The sequence below is a fragment of the Oryzias latipes genome, chromosome 4, assembly GCF_002234675.1.
Source record: "Oryzias latipes chromosome 4, ASM223467v1".
In the NCBI taxonomy this organism is placed as follows: Eukaryota; Metazoa; Chordata; class Actinopteri; order Beloniformes; family Adrianichthyidae; genus Oryzias; species Oryzias latipes.
The window spans coordinates 29,689,746-29,709,148 of NC_019862.2; the positions used below are offsets into that span (position 1 = coordinate 29,689,746).

Here is a 19,403-nt window from a genome sequence, read left to right on the forward strand (position 1 = left end):
AGATGCGGGCGGGACTGTTGGTGCTGAGCATCCCCGTCCCCCCCTTCTCTATCACCCATAACTGAGAGATCTCTATTTACAAGCTCACCAGCTAGCTTACAGCCCCAACCTAGCATTACTGGTGCAACAAAAATGGAAACACATGGATTTACTCGTTTGCAAGTGGACGTTTCGGAATGGAGCAGAGCAGGAAGCTTGCGGCCCCGTCCAGCATATTTTCTACGTCACAAATAGGATCTTTTTTCAAACAGCCTTTTTCTGTCTGCTCCTGATTCACAACAATTCAAATAAAGAAATACTCAGAAATGCAATTTTGAGATCAATATTCTTTACCTATGTCCTCCATCATCAGAAAAATGGTACAACAACATGTAAAAAGACAACATAATTTTCTTTGGAGTGGACTCAGTGACAACTCTGGTGACTTTAGTGTATGGCTTGCTGTTGCTTATTCATGGAACTAAAGATTCAGAAGGTAAAGAAATTTGGAGGAGTCTCATCACACAGAGAAATATATGGTCAGTAAAAAAAATATTCTTCAGAATTCATCACTGCTGCAGTCAAGATCCATTTTAAGACTGAACACAAGTGGGAAAGATTGTGGTAGACTTTCAAAATAAAAGCCTAAACAGTTTCAGGTTTAGCTTTCAGATGCTTAGATTACTTAAGTGGATCAGGTCTAGGAAAGGTGACAAAAGGAGGATGTTACATTTGATGTGAAATTGGATCAGGAGCAGAGGAAGTGATGTCATGAAATAGACAAGGGATAATGTAAGCTCTATAATTATGAGCTGCTCAAAATTAGAATCAGCTTTATTGGCCAAATATGAGTGTTTAAAGACAAAACAAAGCATAAATGGGTGTAAAATGTTTTTAAAAAGGGGGGGGGGTGAAAGAAATTTACAACACTTGAACAGATATTTGCAGCAGAAAAAACAAACATAAAAAAAAAAAAAACATCAGAAAAATGCTCATGTGGGTGGTTTCATACTTGGAGTTCATCAGAAAGATCTTTTTCGCAGCGTTCTCTGTGGCATTGGGTTTCGCCGTACAGAGATCTGATCGCCTGAACGAGGGGAGGAGTCTAAACAGGTTGTGTCCAGGATGTGAGGGGAGTGGTTTGGGCCTGGTACAGGTACCTGACGGAGGGAAGGTTAGAACCGAGACCTAGAGGATGTGTGGGTAGATCACAGGCCACCAGAGAAAATAAACAAAAAAATTAAGATTTTTTTTTCTAAAATTGCCATCAGCCAATCATCCTTGGCGTGGAATACGTCACTTGATTGACATGCCATTTGAACACCCTCTGCAGCCCAGTTCTCTGCCGTCTGTCCCCGTCATGTGTGGTTGCAGACCCAAACCAGACCATAAAGGATGTGGTCAGACAGAACGCATAGATTGTTGGTTCATCAACTGGAGCAAAAACAGACCAAAGAGACAAGAAGTGCAAAAGCCTGGTTAGCAAACAATATATCCTCAGATGGGATAGAAGGCAAAAGGTTTGATCTTAAAGCTCAGCGATAATCAGTTCCAGGTTACCAGGAGTTGGAAAACTCGGTTTGCACAATGTAAGCATTAATGACTATCTGAACACGACTGAGTTAGAGCTCAGACTTTTCATTATGGCCTCAATCCCTCATGCAGCTGTTCTGGCCTTAAGCTGCTCCACAAATTACCTGAGGCCAGATGCTGACGGTCTCCCATGAGACTGCTCTCCATATTGGATTTGCTGTAATTGGTGCCATAGATGTCAGTCTAACACTGCCTAAAGACTAATGTGTTAAGGGATGTTTTATAATCAAATGGTAGGAGACGGTGATACCGCTTTCATCAGAAGTGTGATAAGATATCTCAGTTAGTAGGGAAAAAAAAGATCCTCGGACCTCCACCTAACTGGTTCTGGTTCCTGTAAGACAACATTGACTGACAGCTGAACAGTGATAATTTAGGTTTGTTTGCTCGGCCAGTCAGAGGTGGCGTGGGATTGTAAGGGGTGTAAGCTTTGAGGTTAACCTCTGTTGTCTAAGACATGGGGAGTTTTTTCTTTTTCACGCCATAAATTCTCTCTAAAGAGCATTGATTTGAATGGGTGCTGTAAATTTTGGGTTTCTTTTTATACCACTCTTCTTCCTTAAAGAGGTAGTCTGAGATGGGTTTTCTATGCTGCAAATCTAGACAACGGGTTTACAAAATCTGTCGTGCCTAGAAGTCTCATTAAAGAGTATAAAGACCATTGGGGTCTCAAACCCGGCACGTTGCCCAGATTTCAGCAAACTTTCTGAACTACTGCTTACATTAAGAAGTTTGGTAAACGCTTTGAGGAAAGTAATGGGTTTTTTTTGGTGGTAAAGGCTGAAACACACAGCCGCCCGTCAGCCGTGCGCGTACTGCACCGAAGAAAATTGGTCTCAGGTGAATATATGTTAACAAAAAGAAGAAAAGTTGTGGTCTTTACTTGACATTTTCACAGATGTGTCATGAATGAACCAAGTAAAAACCAATCCAAAAGTGCAAATAAACCACGCAAAGAACATGTGCAGATTATTGCGCTGTTTGAATGCAATTCAATATTGATTTGTGATACGTGCGCCATGTATGCAATATAAAATGTATACGTCGGTGGTACATCTGTGAAAAGTCCTTTTAGACTACGGCCATGGAAAGCCACAAATGCATATGTTTCTTGCGTATGCAGAGGTGTCGTGGTTGCTCTGCAGTTCCCTTTTTGTTGTTACTGCTTTTTGCTGTGAGGCGGGTCTCGGGCCATACTTTTGTTCTCCTGAGCTTTGAATTATCTTTGTGCAAATGTATTAAAAGGGCTTTTTGCCTCTTCCTGTACTGTATTTGATTGTATTTTCTCTTGTGCTTTTATCTTTTCTTTTAAATTGTGCAAAATAATAATTTAAATCAAATCAAAGTTGCTCATTTTCTTGCTTTTGAGCTTCCGATCAGACAAGCCAGAGCTTGGAGAGGCTAGAAAAGACCAAAACATTGGAATTCTCTTCCTTGCAGGCTCTGTTTGCTTTGAACCAGACGCTGCTGCAGCATGAAGGGGTTCGAGCGGGCAGCCTGCAAGGCTCCTACACCACTGAAGACCTCATCACACATTACAACTGCGGGGACCTGAGCTCCATCATCTTCAACCACGACACCTCACAGGTCGGTTCATTCTCTCCCCACCCAGCGGATCAGTGGCAGAAAGCCCCTCTTTGTTAGCTGAGCTTCTCAGTCTCTTGTCAACATTCTGCAGAACAACTGAAACCAATTTAATTACTGACTTTTTTTCTTTTTAAATCAGCAGAAAATACATAAAATCAACCACCTGCCCCAAGCGTTACGAACGACCTGATGCTGTTGCTTTGCCAAAACACACTAAACTAAATATTGCCTTCCACATTTCCCCGATTACACATCTAAACTTGGTCCAAGAACAATCCGCTGCTTTTATTCTCCCGGCATGTTTTTCAGAATTTAAACAGCTGTTCCTAAAATATGACAGATGTTATTTTCCTTTCATGTTCTAAACATGATCATTCTGATCATTCTGTTATGAACGGAATCACACAAAGACCATCTGCCTCCCAAAGAATTGAATGTTGGTTTTACTCCCCTGAAAAGACATCTCTTGTAGTTTTCCATGAATATTCAGACGGTTGCCCTGCCTTCTTTTACACAGAAACAAGTTTTTGTTCCCCCCCAAACAATGAAAGAAAATACACTTTTTATGTTGGGTCACCACATTTAGTGCTGATGTTCTGGGTACATTTTTCCAGCCCCTGGATTATGGCTTTCCAGATGTTTGTTGCCTTTATGTTGTGTACTGAACTGTCAGTGTCTGACATTCCTCCCCCCCCCCGTTGTCCTGTCTGGTCTGAGAGATCTATTCTTTGCTTCTCAAGGTTTGCTCTCGTTCCAACTTAATCAGTGCCCTGCAGTGACAGTTACGCTGATATTAGATTTTATTTTAATAACGTTTTTTGCATTTAAATCATATTTTTTTATTATTTTAATTAACCCTATATTTTTACTGCAGAAGTGTTTGTACCAAGGTTTCAAGTAACATGTATAATGTAGTGATTGATAAAGAAAATTGGTTTATTTTCTCAAATAACATATAGGCTATTGAATTCAATAAAAAATGAAAATAAATATTTGTGAAACAAACAAAAAATAATTTACTTTTTTAGCTTGTGTTAAAATACATTAGTTTAAAGCCAATACCTAATTTATTGGATTTTTAGAGCCAACATGTCTGACCTAAAATCAGAGGATAGTCCAGATTTCCTCTCTTTGGAAATTGATTTAATATTTTGAATTTAAATAAAAGTTTGTTTAGAATTTGCTAACATTACGTCATTTCTGTCTATGCTCTTGACATAAAAATCCAAATATAACAATGATCTCAAAATAACACTTTTCATATTCTATTACATGAGAACAATAGACTGTCTCAAATCATAATGAAAAGAAAATGCAAATAAATGAATTTACATTTAGGAAAATACATTTTCACTTAAGTGAGAAAATAGTTCCTGTGGATATAGGAATTGACTCTTAAATCCAACATTAACGACGAATATAAATGAAGAAAAATATAGAAAATGATTATGACATACACTTTATTTTTAGTTTTACTTCTTTTTACAAACATGCAGCATTTTCCTTTTTACTCAAGATTTAAACATACTTGACAACAAATTGGGCGCTGATGTCATTCTTGTTATTCTATTGGTGACTTTTGAATTCTTTAAAAAACAGAAAGTTGATTCAGCCTTATATGGTCGTTTTGGTCACCTCAAAAAAGGAAAATCAAGTAAAGTTGGCACACGCTGATTCTAAAAGTTAATTATTTTAACAGCCTTACTTGTACTTAATCCACTTCTTAGTGCCTCTTGATCTAAAAATCCGCTTTTTGTCAAAGTCTCACATCAGAAGCGCATTTGACTGCCAAGAGTCACCGTCACCATGTGCTGACACTCTCCTCCAATCCTTTCATTCAACTCCATCTCACTTTTTAGGGCCTGTTTTATATTTGATGAATCATTCCAGTGATCAACATACACTAAAGGCGGCAACTTTTCCTTTTTACCAACATGAAAGCTTTAAAATTTCCTTTTTTTTTTCCTGTCTTTTAGCTGCCTCACTTCATCAATCGCTCCCTCCCAGCTCACGATCGCGTGACAGCCCAGCAAATCGACAGCTACTTTCGCCAGGAGCTCATCTACAAGCGCAATGAGCGAATGGCCCGTCGTGTGTCTGCGCTGCTGCAGAGGAACCCCAACCAGACCTACTTTTTCGCTTTTGGCGCAGGTAAGGTAGTCCCCCTGTATTACATCTGGAACTTATATGACGAGGCGCTGGTTAATGTTCATTCCCGGCAGTCATCAGCAGAACCCGTGTTCGCCCATTTCACCTTTGGTCTGCTGGTTACGGGATGCTTCAGGCTTAAAACCCAAATTCGGCATGGCAGCATCTCCCAGCTGATTCCCTTCCAAAACCCTTCCAAGGACGCGTTACTGGAGCTCAGAATGTGTTTGCATTTATTTTCGGGTTCACTTCAGCGCAGCGGGGAAGACATTTGCTCTTTTTTTGTGTTAGAAATCTTTGAACACAAACTAAATTACATCTCCTAATTCAGAAAAAAGAAACTATCAGCTTACGTTTTACAGAGCAAAGCTCCGTAATGGTTCTAGAGTTTCTCCAATGCTGTGACCTCAGGGAAAAGTGTGTCCATGCGTGTGTATCAGGATACATTCATGCATGTTCACTAAACACCATGCATGCTGCACACTGATCTAAAGTCAGTTCTGATAGGAATAACGTGAAGTTTCTCAAAAATGTGATGAATATATATGGATTTTTGGTTGAAAAGTAACAGTGAAATGATGTCAGGTCAAATAAGTGAAAAAACGTAGAATGTTCTAACAATTTCATGTGGTTCTAAAGGTACACGGACATTGGACAGCACACATTTTCCCCTCCATTAAAAACGTTAGTTTTTCTTCTTTGCTACCCGTAATACTGTCTTCTGTCAGAAAATGGACAAAGAAATAATGCCTACAAACTGTTTAATTTGGCCCACCAAAATGGAATAACTTATATTGATAATCCGTATTCATGTTTTATTTTCCCTGTAATTCTGGTGTCTCCCCATAGAAAGAACAAATACCTTTGATTAGCTGCAGGAAATCCTTCTGCATTCATGGGGTGTTGGAAAATGTGGCTTCCAATCATTCCAACACCACATGAATGCAGCATTTCTCTCAACCCATCGGTGTAATTGGCATTAAAATAAGAAAACAAAACTAAAACTGAAAAATATTCCAATTTTATTTAAGTTAAAGCATGTATTTGTTTATATTCCAGGTTATTTCTTCCTCTTATGAGGTGGATGACCCAACAAAAACTCTGCTGATCCGGCCCGTCTGTTAAATTTCAGACACCCCCCCCACCCCCCACCCCCGAGTCAAAAGGTTTGCCCGCCCCATTTTCCCCTCCATTAAAAACTTCTGAAACTATTTAATTGATCAAACTGATTATTGATGATAGTAATTTGAAACCCTAAAAGACCCACTCCAGTGGTGCTTTTGGTGTTTTTAACACGTTCTTGTATAATGATGTAAAGAAAGTTAAACTCGAATTTGCATTTCTGAGTATTTCATTTATTCAAATCGCTGTAAAAGACCAGACGAAAAAAAGGATTAGGACACTGAGGTTCATTCAGACGGGGCTTAGTTGTGTTAAAAGTTTTGTCGTTCAGAAAAGCAGCTTTCTGTTTGCGTAACTTTGAGAGGTGAACATGAGTCACCAACAGGCCCAGCGTGTGCGACAAGGCTGACAGCTGGTGTTGAGTGAAAGGACCCATTAGCGTTAGCCTGTTGGTTGAACTCTGGAGTTTTTAGAGCTAACGAGGCTTCATTGGTGCAATGTGTCCCCCTGGCACAAAAACGCATTGCAAGCTGGTTTTAAAAACATCCAATAAATGCTCCAGTTCATGGAGGAAAGGAGAGGAAAGGATTCGTTAATAAGGTGTGAATATGTAGGCAGGGATAAGTCACACTGCTTGTTTATTGACATGTTCTGCTCTCGATCTGCGTGTAATTGTTGCTCAATTCCCCTCAGCAGCAGCTATACCAGCCAGGCACTGTGGCTGCTTTCTACTGGATGTAGAAATACTGGTTACTTATGAAAGAATTATGGGAACTTTGAGTCACAATTTTGTCTAATATTAAGCCTGTAAGCCATGTCAAATCTACACACTTTAAAAAAAAAAGTCAGAAAACGTAAAATGTCAGAAAAAGAGCACAATTAAGGCAAAGTTCAAATGGAAAGCATGTGTAGAACTTTGTATGCAGCAGCCACATTTTGTCTTATGTGCACATACAGTTAAACATTTTAGTATTGTCTCCTCAATTAAAAGAGTATTAATATAAGAACAAAAGATGAATGGAAAAATGGTGGAAGGTTTAAACAAATGAGGCCTTTGAGTTACAGATATTAAGGAAAAAGATCCTAAAAGATTTATTAGCCCAATTTAAATGGGTCTCTCTGTGGCTCTGATCACAAATCACTTCCTCTATTCTCGTCTTATCCCACGTTCAAGACGCTGACGCATAAATTTATGGTCCTGTAACCGTCTCTCCTGGTCCCAGCTTCCCATTGGCCATAACAGGCCGTAAAATTTTATCATGCCATCATGCCAGGATGTATTACAACCTTGACTCCCAGAAATCTGGCTGCGCTCATTTCTCTTTTGTAGAGCTCGACTTTTTAGCAGCCATGGCAACTTTGTGGAAGAGTTTTAACTTCAACTGCAGAAGGTAATATCGGAAAATAAAATGATCTCTGTGTGAGGTACATCCCTTTAGATTAAAGGACACACAATGCTTTACATATAGCACCAGGATGCGCTAAACTGTATCAGATAAAATTATATTATGGTTAGATTTAAATTGTATTGTATACACACTAAGCTGTGAACTACAAACTTTTTTGTCACAATTCGTGGCCTAAAGGGCCTATATCATGCTTTTCTTAAGCCTTTCAGAGTAAATTATTTCCATATATATATATATATATATATATATATATATATATATATATATATATATATATATATATATATATATATATGATAACATATTACCTTTGGCACACTAAAAAATTTTTTTTTAAATGAAATATGATTTTACTTTCGCAGCTCATTTGCCTACCAGGAAGTAAGACGACTCGAACTCTGAGGCTCCGCTTTTCTTTTCTTGTGGGTGCCGCTCATTTCGTTCAGTTGACCTATAGCCGGCGTCTGTAGCGCGTTTGGACAACATCTGAACTTTTCCACAGTCAGATGATCATATTGTGCATAGAAAAGGAAAGTGTGTAGCCGATCACCGCTAGCTCCACGGAAAAAGTGGGTGTGTGTTAGACTGGGGCTGGCAGCGACTCTTCCTGGAAGGGGCGGTTCCTCACTTTGTGATGTCACAATGTGAGAACCCACTAGTTTTTGTGGATTGGGAGGGGCTGGTGCTCAGATACCAGGTTTTTAGAGGAGAACTTGTTAATGCGTAAATGGATTTGGGGTTGTTTTTTTTTAACATTGTTATTATGATACACTTTAAAGCTCAAAATGTTGAGTTTGCTTGATATAGGTTTTTGAATTGTTTGTCATTACTTTTTTTTCTGTCAAGCAATCTATGAACCATATGTTCTGAGGAACAGAATGAATGCGGCTTTTCATCGCACCGCCTGAGACACTGCTGCATTGGGCCCGGTGCTGAAATCATGTCGCAGGACTTCTGAAAGTTTCTGTACATTGACTTTACATGGAAAGCGGCTGCCCCTGGTGCACAAATCGCGTTCGACGTGAACGCAGCTTCAGACTTCAACTATTATGCAGGTCCAATCCTACCATCCAGTTTACCAAAGTGGTGATTAGATAATCAGCTGTAGGGCAGTAACAAGAGTTGTTATCCATACCAAAGACTGTTAAAACGCAAGCAGTAATTCCAATGTATAAACACACAAAGAGAACAGCACGCATTTACTTCTGTGCTTCTTTACAGGTCAGGTTTTTTTCTTTTTAAAAAAAGGAAGCCATGCAGACAATTATTCACAGCAAGGCTACCTAATCTGGGTCAAGATCTACCACCCTGCCTGCTCTACAACTATCCCTGCACTTCTTCTTCTTCTGATTACCTAGATCAGCTGTGTTGAATCACTCAGAATGAAGAGACACCTGAATCAGCTACTCAGCAGACAGCAGTGCAGAAAGATCTGGAGGACAAGGATTGGGCAGCTCTGATCTACAGATCTAAAAATCCCCAAATTCCTCCATCAGACTCCAGAATCCACTAGAAATCAAACAGTTGTGACTTCCTGGTTACACGTCAGGGTTTCCACCTGTGCCTCATTGCTGGAAGGCTGCCGCTCTGCAGCTGGCCCAGTTATGAGCCAACACAGCAGTGGACAAAGATAATTACAATAAACCACGCTGTCTTACCTTTGATGCGTTCTGGGGGTTCCAAAAGCGGCTGAAAAGTCCTCAGAAGACCCCCCCCTAAGTATTCTGTGTGATCAAACTGCAGCTAACATACTTTCTGCTGCTGACTTTAGCTGTGATGACTGACACAAACATTCAAGAGTTTGTCCAGCACAGGGATGTGATGCAGCTCAGCAGCTCGTTTGAGCCGCCCATCTCTTCTGGCCTCTGATTGGTCGACAGACCTGTTCTTCAAAATGGAGCCATAGATCTGCTGGGAAAACAGCTGACATGTTTGAGATGTCTACAATTAAAATGCCCAAAAACAGGAAGTTAACTTTACTCTGAAAAACTGATCAAGTGGCCAGAATGTGAGTGGATTTGATGTTTTCAATAGAAAATCAGTTAAATAAGCTTGATTCAAGTCCCCTATAAAAAAAAAAAAAAAGTTAGGAAATCAAATTAGTACTCACAGTTTTTTATCACAAGCAGATTTGGGAACATTGTCCATTGAAATAAACTTTTCTTCCCCTAAACAATGGTCTTTTGTCTCTTAGAAAAGGAATTTCTTGTTTTGCTTCCTCACCAATAAAATGTATCAAGCCTTTAGTTGTGATTCAATTCAATTCAATTCAATTTTATTTGTATAGCCCAAAAATGCATGGAATCACAGGATGCATGGAAACCCGTTCCATGAAGCTCTTGCTGTACTTGGGCTAATCCGAAGGTCACATGATGTGTGGAGCTCTGTAGCCATTGACTGTGCGGAAAGTTGGCGACCTCTTTGCACTAAGTTCTTCAGCATCCACTGAGGAAATGTCACCACTGGATTTGTCGCGCAGGTGGCGTCCTATGACAGTTCCACGCTGGAACTCACTGAGAGCGTCCCATTCTTTCAGAAATGTTTGGAAAACCAGTCTGCATGAATCCAAATGATGGGTGAGCGAATACTTTTAGTAATATAGTGTTTATCCTCCATCATGAGAAAAATGCCACAACAACCTGTTAAAAACACCAAAAAACTGAATATTCATCAGAGTTCAGTTATGTCCTGCTTGCACCAACCATTGTTATTTGTCATAGCACAGTCAGCTTCAAGAGCAGAATATTTATTGTGACTCGTAGTTAATTCCATTCGATGATTAAATCCGTGCTGCTCATTAACTCATTCAAAGATGACACACTCCATTTGCAGCTGAAAGAGGATCCTCTCGTGTTCCAGGAAGTTTCATTCTGTTTAAGAAGAAAGCTTTAAAATCTCCTCTTTAAAACATTTAGAATAAGGAAAACGTTCTCATCCGTCTCTGACGACGCGAGTGCAAAAACAACAACACGGCTCACTTCCAGTGGACCGCCAGCAGTCTTTAACTGCTTCCACCTGTTGTTCCAGGTGTAAATCGGATCCCGACTAAAAGGAAAGACTGAAAAGCAGCCGGGCTCGAGATGCTGAGAAACTTCTGATCTGAGACCTTCGTCTCACACAGTGCAGACTCAGACGTGCATAATACAGCCACGGTCACATTTCATCGTGCTTGCTTTGGTTCACTGAGATCATGGTCAGAGAGAAATTTGTAGCAGCAGGCACAGACACAAGTATTTTACTATTTAAACAAACCATTTTATTTATTTCTACACAAGAAAACCAAATGAGTCTAAATGCTGTAGTCACCGAAACATGAATATTTACAAACGATTTGATAAAAGGAAATGAGGCGGTTATTAAACAAAAGAGGCATTTTATGGCTCTGAGAATGTCTTCGCTTTTTCCATGACACTACCTCATTATTGTGCACAAATGCCACTGCTCAAGGAACCAAAATAAACAACGGTGGCAAGTTTCATTAAATAGTTCTAGCTGCGTTGTGCTTCTTTGTTCCTTAATGCCCCTACTTCCATTTTGTCCGTGCTCCTGTGTGTTTCCACTCGTTTTTTTCTCTTCATCTCAAAGGGATAGCTGTAAAAGCTGGAACAGCAAGCTGCTGTCAAAATATTCAAATGTGGGGAATCACTTTAAAGCTGCACAGAATGAAGCACTGAACCCTCTCTGCAGCCTTTTTTTTTAGCATGGCCCCATGTCAGGCCCAACACATGCTGCGGTCGGCCTCTGGATCTGATCCCCACAGCGCTCTTGATCTTTGCGTTCCACCAGAACATCAAGCAGAACTTGGACACGAGCGTCTTTCAGCAGGTGTCATTCACAGCACCTCAGTGCCGGGCAGGGATACAGACTGACGTCTTTCTACATTAAGGAAATAAGTCACCATGAAGAAGAGGAATGGACAACTGAGCACTTCTTTACTCCCCATGCAGAAATGCTGAGGATTCATCTGCTCGTGCCAGTGATCCGGGGGGGGGGGGGGGGGGGGGTTCAGCCTGTCAGTGATGCTCATTGTTTCTTTAGAGAAGATTCAGCATTTCTGAACCTTAATTCTATAAAATAAGTTGTTTTATTTTTTCATATTTTGCCAGATGAATTCATTTTTGTCTCACTTTTAATTTTAAGTAAAGACATTTGCAACAATTTTCTCTTGACTTTTGGCCTGAAAACAAACTAAATTAAAGCAGACGCCACCCACCCAACCCTTTGACCTGCCCTTACTGGCTGAGAGGCTGCCACACCTGCCTTACTCTCCCCCTCTGCCCCCCCTGGTAGGAGGCTGCAAGTGACAAATACATAAAGAAAAAACACTTTTCCTTTTTTGTTAACCACACCCATATTCCTAACATAGTCATTGTATGTCACATGATTTTGCTCAACTTTAGCCAACAATTCATGTACTACATTTCCACAATATTCCAGTGAAAAATGTGCGAGCAATGCCACTGTTGCGAGCTCACCACGCCAGCGCCGTTCAAAATCTACGAATAGGAAAACCAAGATTTTTTTCCCAAGTAGCTTCCTGATGATGCCAGAGGAGTAAGGAGGCGATAGTTTGATGGAGGAGTTTAAATTTGTAGAAGGTACTGAGGGTAATTTTCTGTTCAATCCAAGATGGCGGCCTGTTCCTGAGGTTAGAGGTCACTGAAACTGTGTTGGACTTAACCTGGCAGCTCGTTGGAAACATTTTGTGAAGATCCCGTTTCATTTACCCATGTTGTGGGAATATTGTAAACTTTCACACTTTGTCACAAAATGACCGCCAAGTCAGAGGTTCTGTGCCCGTTCCATAATAATTTTAAAACTTTCTTTAGATATCTCTGATACGTGTGCTTTGGTTTCATTGGTGGATTTAGAAATTATTATTTGAGCCCCATAAGAGATTTTGGCTCGATTCAGTTCTTGATGTTTTTTCCCGCCGTGATGTCGTCATTTTTTTTGGGTGGTGGGGTGTTCAGTGCACCCAAAATTCAATTTCACCTGGTACAAGCAAATTTTGATGAGTTTTCGAGAATCAGTCCGGGACCGCTGTGGGACAGGACAGAAAGGCGTGCTGAAGTTCCTTTTGTGAATCACGGTGGTCCAGGAGTTTCCATGAATCTCCTTTCATTTAGCTGCTATTTACTCCTACACACACATTCAGAAACATCTTGAATTGGACAAAAACTTCCCCTCCTTCATCTCCACTTGTACCGTCATTACAAATCTACAAACGAAAACACCCACATGAAGGTTTTTTAGGGGGGGCGGGAGGTTAATTTGTTGTATCTCATGCTTTCCTTTCTGTCCATCTCTTCCCTTCTGTGGCTGAAGTGGCTTAGAGGTATTTTGCTTCTTGATCATTTTATATACATACATTCGCATGTTTACACTCTTTCCGGTCCACCTAATCAAAGGTCATGCTTTAAAAGAGACAATGGTCACATGTCATCATAAATAATAATTATTTTTATTTTTTTTAAAGAGTAGCAGCTGTGTTTTTCCCTGTTCTCTGCTTATAGTTATTGAGTCAAGAATTCCATTGTTTAAAAAATTGTTCTTTTAAGCCTGTATTTTTAAATATACTAGTACAACCATGATATTTTGGGCAGGCCACTATCCTGATGCGTACAGGTTTTTGACCATTTTTCACTCGGAAGGGTAGTTCTGACAAAGGCATTACAGAGCAAACAGTTGTAATGAAACTGTGCCCAAAATGGTCAAATAATAATAAAACCTTTAATATCTCCCAGCAACCCCAGCGCACAATTTCTGGATGCCACACACATGACTTTCACTTGCAACCTTCACAGTACTTTTCAGCTGTACTGAGCCTCACTCAGTGCAAAGTATTGTTTGTGCCACTCTGCCTGCATCACTGAGCATCATATCCTGACCTGATCTTCTGATTTCCTGAAACCTGTTGCGTCTTTGACAACGTTTGCCTGCCGCCTGCCTCGAAGCTCGCCTGGATCCTGACTACTCCTGTTTCTTCTCTGATGCCTCCATGCTCACATTGACCCCCGCCTGCCTGCCGCTGATTTAGCTTTGTGGACGTGTAGCTGAGCTACTAAACTTGCTGCAATTGGAACCAGCCGTCTGCCTGTTTTGTGACATTTAGTAGGTATATATAGATATAGATAGATAGATATATTGAAACTGATCAGTGTGTGGTAAGTAACATCTTCAGTAGGCCTACACAATAAATTGTAAATTTATCGTTATCGCAATATCAAGCTGGGCAATATGCAAACCACAAAAGACGGCGACAAATTCGATAAATGGTAACCTTAAATGTGCAAAACAATCTTATGGCAACTTGAAGTATTCAATGAATCAAATAAATCCATTTATGCATTTGAACCAATCATTTGGACCCCTTCACATTGTTGACCAATCGGATTGAGCCCTTTTATGTTAGATGCTCGCCTCCCGTGTAGATGAGGGCCATTTGGAGTATAATTTAAGTTAAGTTGACTATTATTTAAATTAAACCTTTGCAGTGAAATGGAAATTATGCTTTTGGTTGTTTTGCTCTCTGTTCATGTATCTCCAGTTATATCATCATCGCAATATTGATCATTAATATTGCAAATTGCGAGTTTTACTCGTATCATGCAGCCCCAATCCTCAGGTAGCAGCATGTTTTAGGAAAGCATAGAGCAACTGCAGCTGTTGAGGTCCTATCATGCTTGTTGTCCACATACACTCAGAATTCCGTTGATTGATTCGTTGTGTTCAGCCAATCAGATACTGCAAAGGCAGTAGCAGAAGGATTTGTGGCCCCTGCATCCTCAATGTCAGGCGTCGCTTGACATCTCCTTACCTGAAACTGTTTGTTAGGACTGCTCTGTGCTTCAGAAGCACCACACCATTTACTGTCTGGACACAAACGAACCCACACATTCAAAGTCTTTAACGTCCCAGCCGCACATCGGGATGAAACACAATATCGGAAACAAACACTTCAAATGCGACTGTTGTGGTTGGAAAGCTTATGTTGCCACAAAAAAAAACAAAAAAAAAAAACAGATTTTAAGGAGGAAAGTCCTCTGTTATTGACAAATTGAACCCTAATGCAGTTTTTCCAACTCAAGTTCAAAGGTTTAAATTTAGGAAGTGTTCTTTTCAGCCTGAGAACAACAGCTTGTTTGCATGCATGTGTGGCTTTTTTCGGCTCTTCGGGCTCAGATCAAAGTCCTGGCATTGCTCCTCTGTTTCGCTTGCGTGCACAGTAAACCGTTAAAGTTGTGCGTGCATGTTTATGACCCCGGACACGACCAATGCAGCATTCCCAAGAGCAAAATTAAAAATACACGAATCACAGAAAAGCCTGTGGTTGTTTACCCACTTGGTAGAAGAACTGCTGGGTTGTCACACAAACAGAAGATGTGTCACACTCTGGTTCTAGATCTGTGTGTTAAAATGGCAGCAGAGCAAAGGAAGTCAGCGTGTGCAATAGAGACCTGACCTCACACATGGCCAACACACAGGACACCATTCTGCTCCTGGCTGGGAGAAATTAATGAAATAGCTGCCTGACACAAAAAAGAGGTGAGTTAAATCTATCAGTAGGCAGTCACTCAGTGTGCCTACTTTGGCTCAAACATCTTGTGAGGGAGAAGAGATGAAAGAAAAAGAAGAATGTTGAAGAAGCAAAAGAGCAAAAAGATATTTGGTGCCTTCATCTTCACAGAGAGTGACTTTACTTGGACCATTTTTAGCCCACTTCCAGGGACTCAAAAATTTGACTCAGTCAAAACCAGAGTCTCTTCAAAGATATTCATCTCTTGAAAAACAAAAGTCTTTTGTTTTTGCCGTTTGTTCAATCTGGCAAAAAAAAGAAAAAGAAAAAAAAAGGATCAGAAGGTTTCTTCAAACTTGAAGGTTAGTCTTCACTAAGCTTAAATATTAGCCATGTGTGTGTCGTTACCATCCAATTGTTGTTAAAAGATAAATAAATCTACCTGCTTCATCCATCCATCCATCCATCCATCCATCGAGCATGTTTGTGGACTGTGGGAAGCTAAAGAGTCCAGAGAAAAATGCATGGGGGAGAAGATGCCACTACGTCACATTGCAGCCCTACCTGCTAAGTAAAAGTTTAAAAGGTAAGAAAAGTTGTAAATTAACCTACTGCCCAGAAAGAGAATCTTTAGAAAAAGGATTAAAGGTGACGTAGATATTTATAGTTTTTACCATTTTTGTTGGCACCTCTGTTTTTGAAGACATGTAATGTTCCTGCACCTGAGAACATTCATCTGTATGAGTTTAGCAGATATAATCAGCCAAAGAAACCTCCACTTAAAGACCCATTCCAATGAAAATGGTGTTTTTAAAAAAAGGAACGTGTGTTATTTTATGGGTTTTATGATTTGATGGAGGACAGATATGCAGAAAATTAAGTTTTTTTTTTAAATTCAAATTGTTGTAAATCAGGAGCGGATGATAATAACAATAGCTTTTGAAAAAGGTCGTATTTATGAAGTAGAAAAATACTGGATGGGTCACAAGCTCCCAAATAGATCTTGGAACGTCTTTATTTTCATTGTATATTCCCCACCATTTTTGTTGCAGTGGTAATGTGATTTTAGGGGTGTGAGTGGCTGTAAACTAGCTGGAAAGAGTGTGTTGCCACTAGGGGTTGCCCAGTGGCAAATTTCTAATGAATGGACTCCTGCCGTTCTGCAGAAACTATGTCCTAGACAAGCGCACAGGTATTTTCATTTTAGCAAAAACTGCATAGATTTAGAGATCACTGGGAAAACTTTTTCAAAAGATGACCGGAGTGGATCTTTAAGAGTGGATCTTTAATTCTCCGTTTAATCCTGTCAGATTTTTTGAGTCCCTACAACAAAACTAATCGAGCTATCACTGGATCAACCCATATCAAAGGTCATACACTAGACATTATTTTAACATGTGGGATCCCAGTCCCCAATGTGTCATGTATGGATTTTATCATGTCTGACCATAAGTGCATTTTATTTTCTCCAGAACTAAATGGTAATCCTCCTGAGTCTAAGGCTAATTTCATTTACTCACGTGTCTTCAACTCATCTACTGCAGCAAATTTTGGAAATATTTTCTCGGCCCCTTTGGTTTTAAATTCTGATGCAAACAGTATTTTATCAAATTTTAACTCAGCAACTGCACGCAACCTGGACCAAATTGCCCCTTTCAGGTTGAGAAAAGTCCAAAATAAAAATCTGCCTTGGATGACTGACAGTATTCGCAACTCGAAAAGAATTTGTCGCAGAGCTGAGCGCAAGTGGAAAGCTTCTAAATCATTTGTGGACTTAGAAACCCTGAAAAACCACATGAATAATTTTAACCGTCAAATGAAAAAGGCAAGATCAGACTACTTCTCACAATTAATTAATACCAATAGAAATAATCCCAGGGTACTTTTTAAGGTCATTAATCAGCTAAGTGAAGCCCCACATACTAGCAATTTACCGACTTCCCCAGTAATCTGTGAGCAATTTGCAAATCATTTTATTAACAAAATTTCTAACATTAGGTCTCAGATATCCATTACCAAATCTCTGTCACCTCCTTTTCTGCCAACTCCACCTGCAAGACCCACAGTGAATGTTTGAAGACTTTCAGGCAATCTCCCCCAACACTCTTTCTGAGATTGTTTATAAAATGAAACCATGCCATTGCTCTCTGGACATTATGCCAGTTAGATTTTTTAAAGAAATATATGGATCTGTTAGCTCCCACATACTGTTCTTAATGAACACATCTCTTTCAACTGGCACAGTCCCAGATGATTTTAAGGCTGCTATGATTCAGCCACTATTGAAAAAACCCTCCCTGGACCCAAGTTGCTTTGAGCATTACAGACCAATTTCAAAACTACCTTTTTTGGCTAAGATCCTGGAAAAGCTAGTAGCTGAGCAGGTAATTTCCTTTTTAAATAAAAAATAAATTATTTGAGACCCTTCAATCTGGGTTTAAGGCCAACCACAGCACAGAGACTGCCTTGCTGAGAGTAATGAATGACCTTTTAATGGCTGCAGACTCAGGAAAAATATCGATTTTAGTTCTTTTAGATCTCAGTGCAGCATTTGATACAGTGGACCACTCCATTTTATTACAACGTTTAAAATCTTGGGTTGGGTTTTCTGGCACAGTTTTTAACTGGTTTTATTCTTATTTATCGGACAGGTTTTTTAATGTTTTCATCGGCAATTCTTGCTCATCCAAGGTGAAAATGACATGTGGCGTTCCCCAGGGTTCGGTACTGGGACCTCTGCTATTTTCAATTTACATGTTACCACTGGGGGAGATAATACGCCAACATAACCTTAATTTTCATTATTTATGCCGATGATACGCAACTGTACTTATCTTTTAAACCTGGTGACCTTGGTCTTTTAAATAATCTCAATAGCTGCATTGCTGATATTAAAACCTGGATGGCCCAAAATTTTCTGCAGTTGAACATGGACAAAACTGATGTGATTATTTTTGGTTCAGTTGAGGCCCGACATGGTGTGGCTTCGAAATTGGAGTCTCTATCGAACAATGTTTCTTCAAGCTGCAGAAATCTGGGGGTGATTTTTGATACTGATCTTAATCTGGAGACACATGTTAAATCAGTGGTCAAATCTTATTTCTGGCAACTACATAGGTTATACAGGATAACCCCCCTCCTATCAAAAAAATGTCTTGAGATGGTGATTCATGCTTTCATTTTTTCCCGTTTGGACTATTGTAACGCACTCTACACATGCCTTTCACAGCAGAGTGTGTATCAACTCCAGTTAGTCCAAAATGCTGCCGCCAGACTCATAACTGGAACCAGAATGAGAGACCACATCACTCCAGTTTTAGCGTCTTTGCACTGGCTCCCAGTCCGTTTTAGAATAGATTTTAAGATTTTATTGATTGCTTTTAAAGCACTCTGTGGTCTGGCCCCTAAATATATAGCCGATCTCACTCCTTACGTACCTGGTCGCAATCTTAGATCTTTGGCAAAAGGCCTTTTAACAATCCCACAATCTAGATTGAAGACCAGGGGAGATAGGGCCTTTGCTGTAAGAGCCCCAACACTCTGGAACAGTCTCCCTGAAGAGATCAGGCTCGCTGGGTCCCTACCAGTATTTAAATCTCTTTTAAAAACTTACCTCTTCAGGTGTGCTTTTAATGATTTTATTGGTTCTTAAATCTAAACATTGTATTTTATTGATTTTATTGATTTTATCGATTTCATTGTTTTCTTGATTTTATTGATTTTACTGATTTATCTATTTTATTGATTCTAACCACTATCACCATCTCATATGTGTGCTGGTTTTATTTCTCCATACTGGAAACTGTTTTTAACACTGATTTTGTCTCATATTAACTGTACTGCACTTTGTAATCTGGATTTCGAAAAGTGCTACATAAATAAAGTTTATTATTATTATTATTATTAATCCCAGAGCTGCTTTTGAACATAGCTGCCAAGAACATGCCGGGCTGCAGACCTCTGTCTTTGACAGTTAAGGGGGAAATTGAATAAAAATAATAACAAAAAAAACAAATCTGCAGAGGGTGAGGAAGGTTTGACAGAGT

General features: G+C 39.8%; 1 protein-coding gene across 1 annotated transcript in view; it reads left to right on the plus strand.

Annotated features, from left to right (window-relative positions):
* The window catches only part of LOC101155505 (metalloprotease TIKI2), an 85,130-nt gene that overhangs the window by 58,478 nt on the left and 7,249 nt on the right, over positions 1 to 19,403 (plus strand). The window contains exons 3-4 of the mRNA XM_004068419.4: positions 3,013 to 3,159; positions 5,136 to 5,310. Of these exons, the coding sequence (XP_004068467.1) occupies positions 3,013 to 3,159; positions 5,136 to 5,310 (322 nt within the window). The remainder of the gene's footprint in view (positions 1 to 3,012; positions 3,160 to 5,135; positions 5,311 to 19,403) is intronic.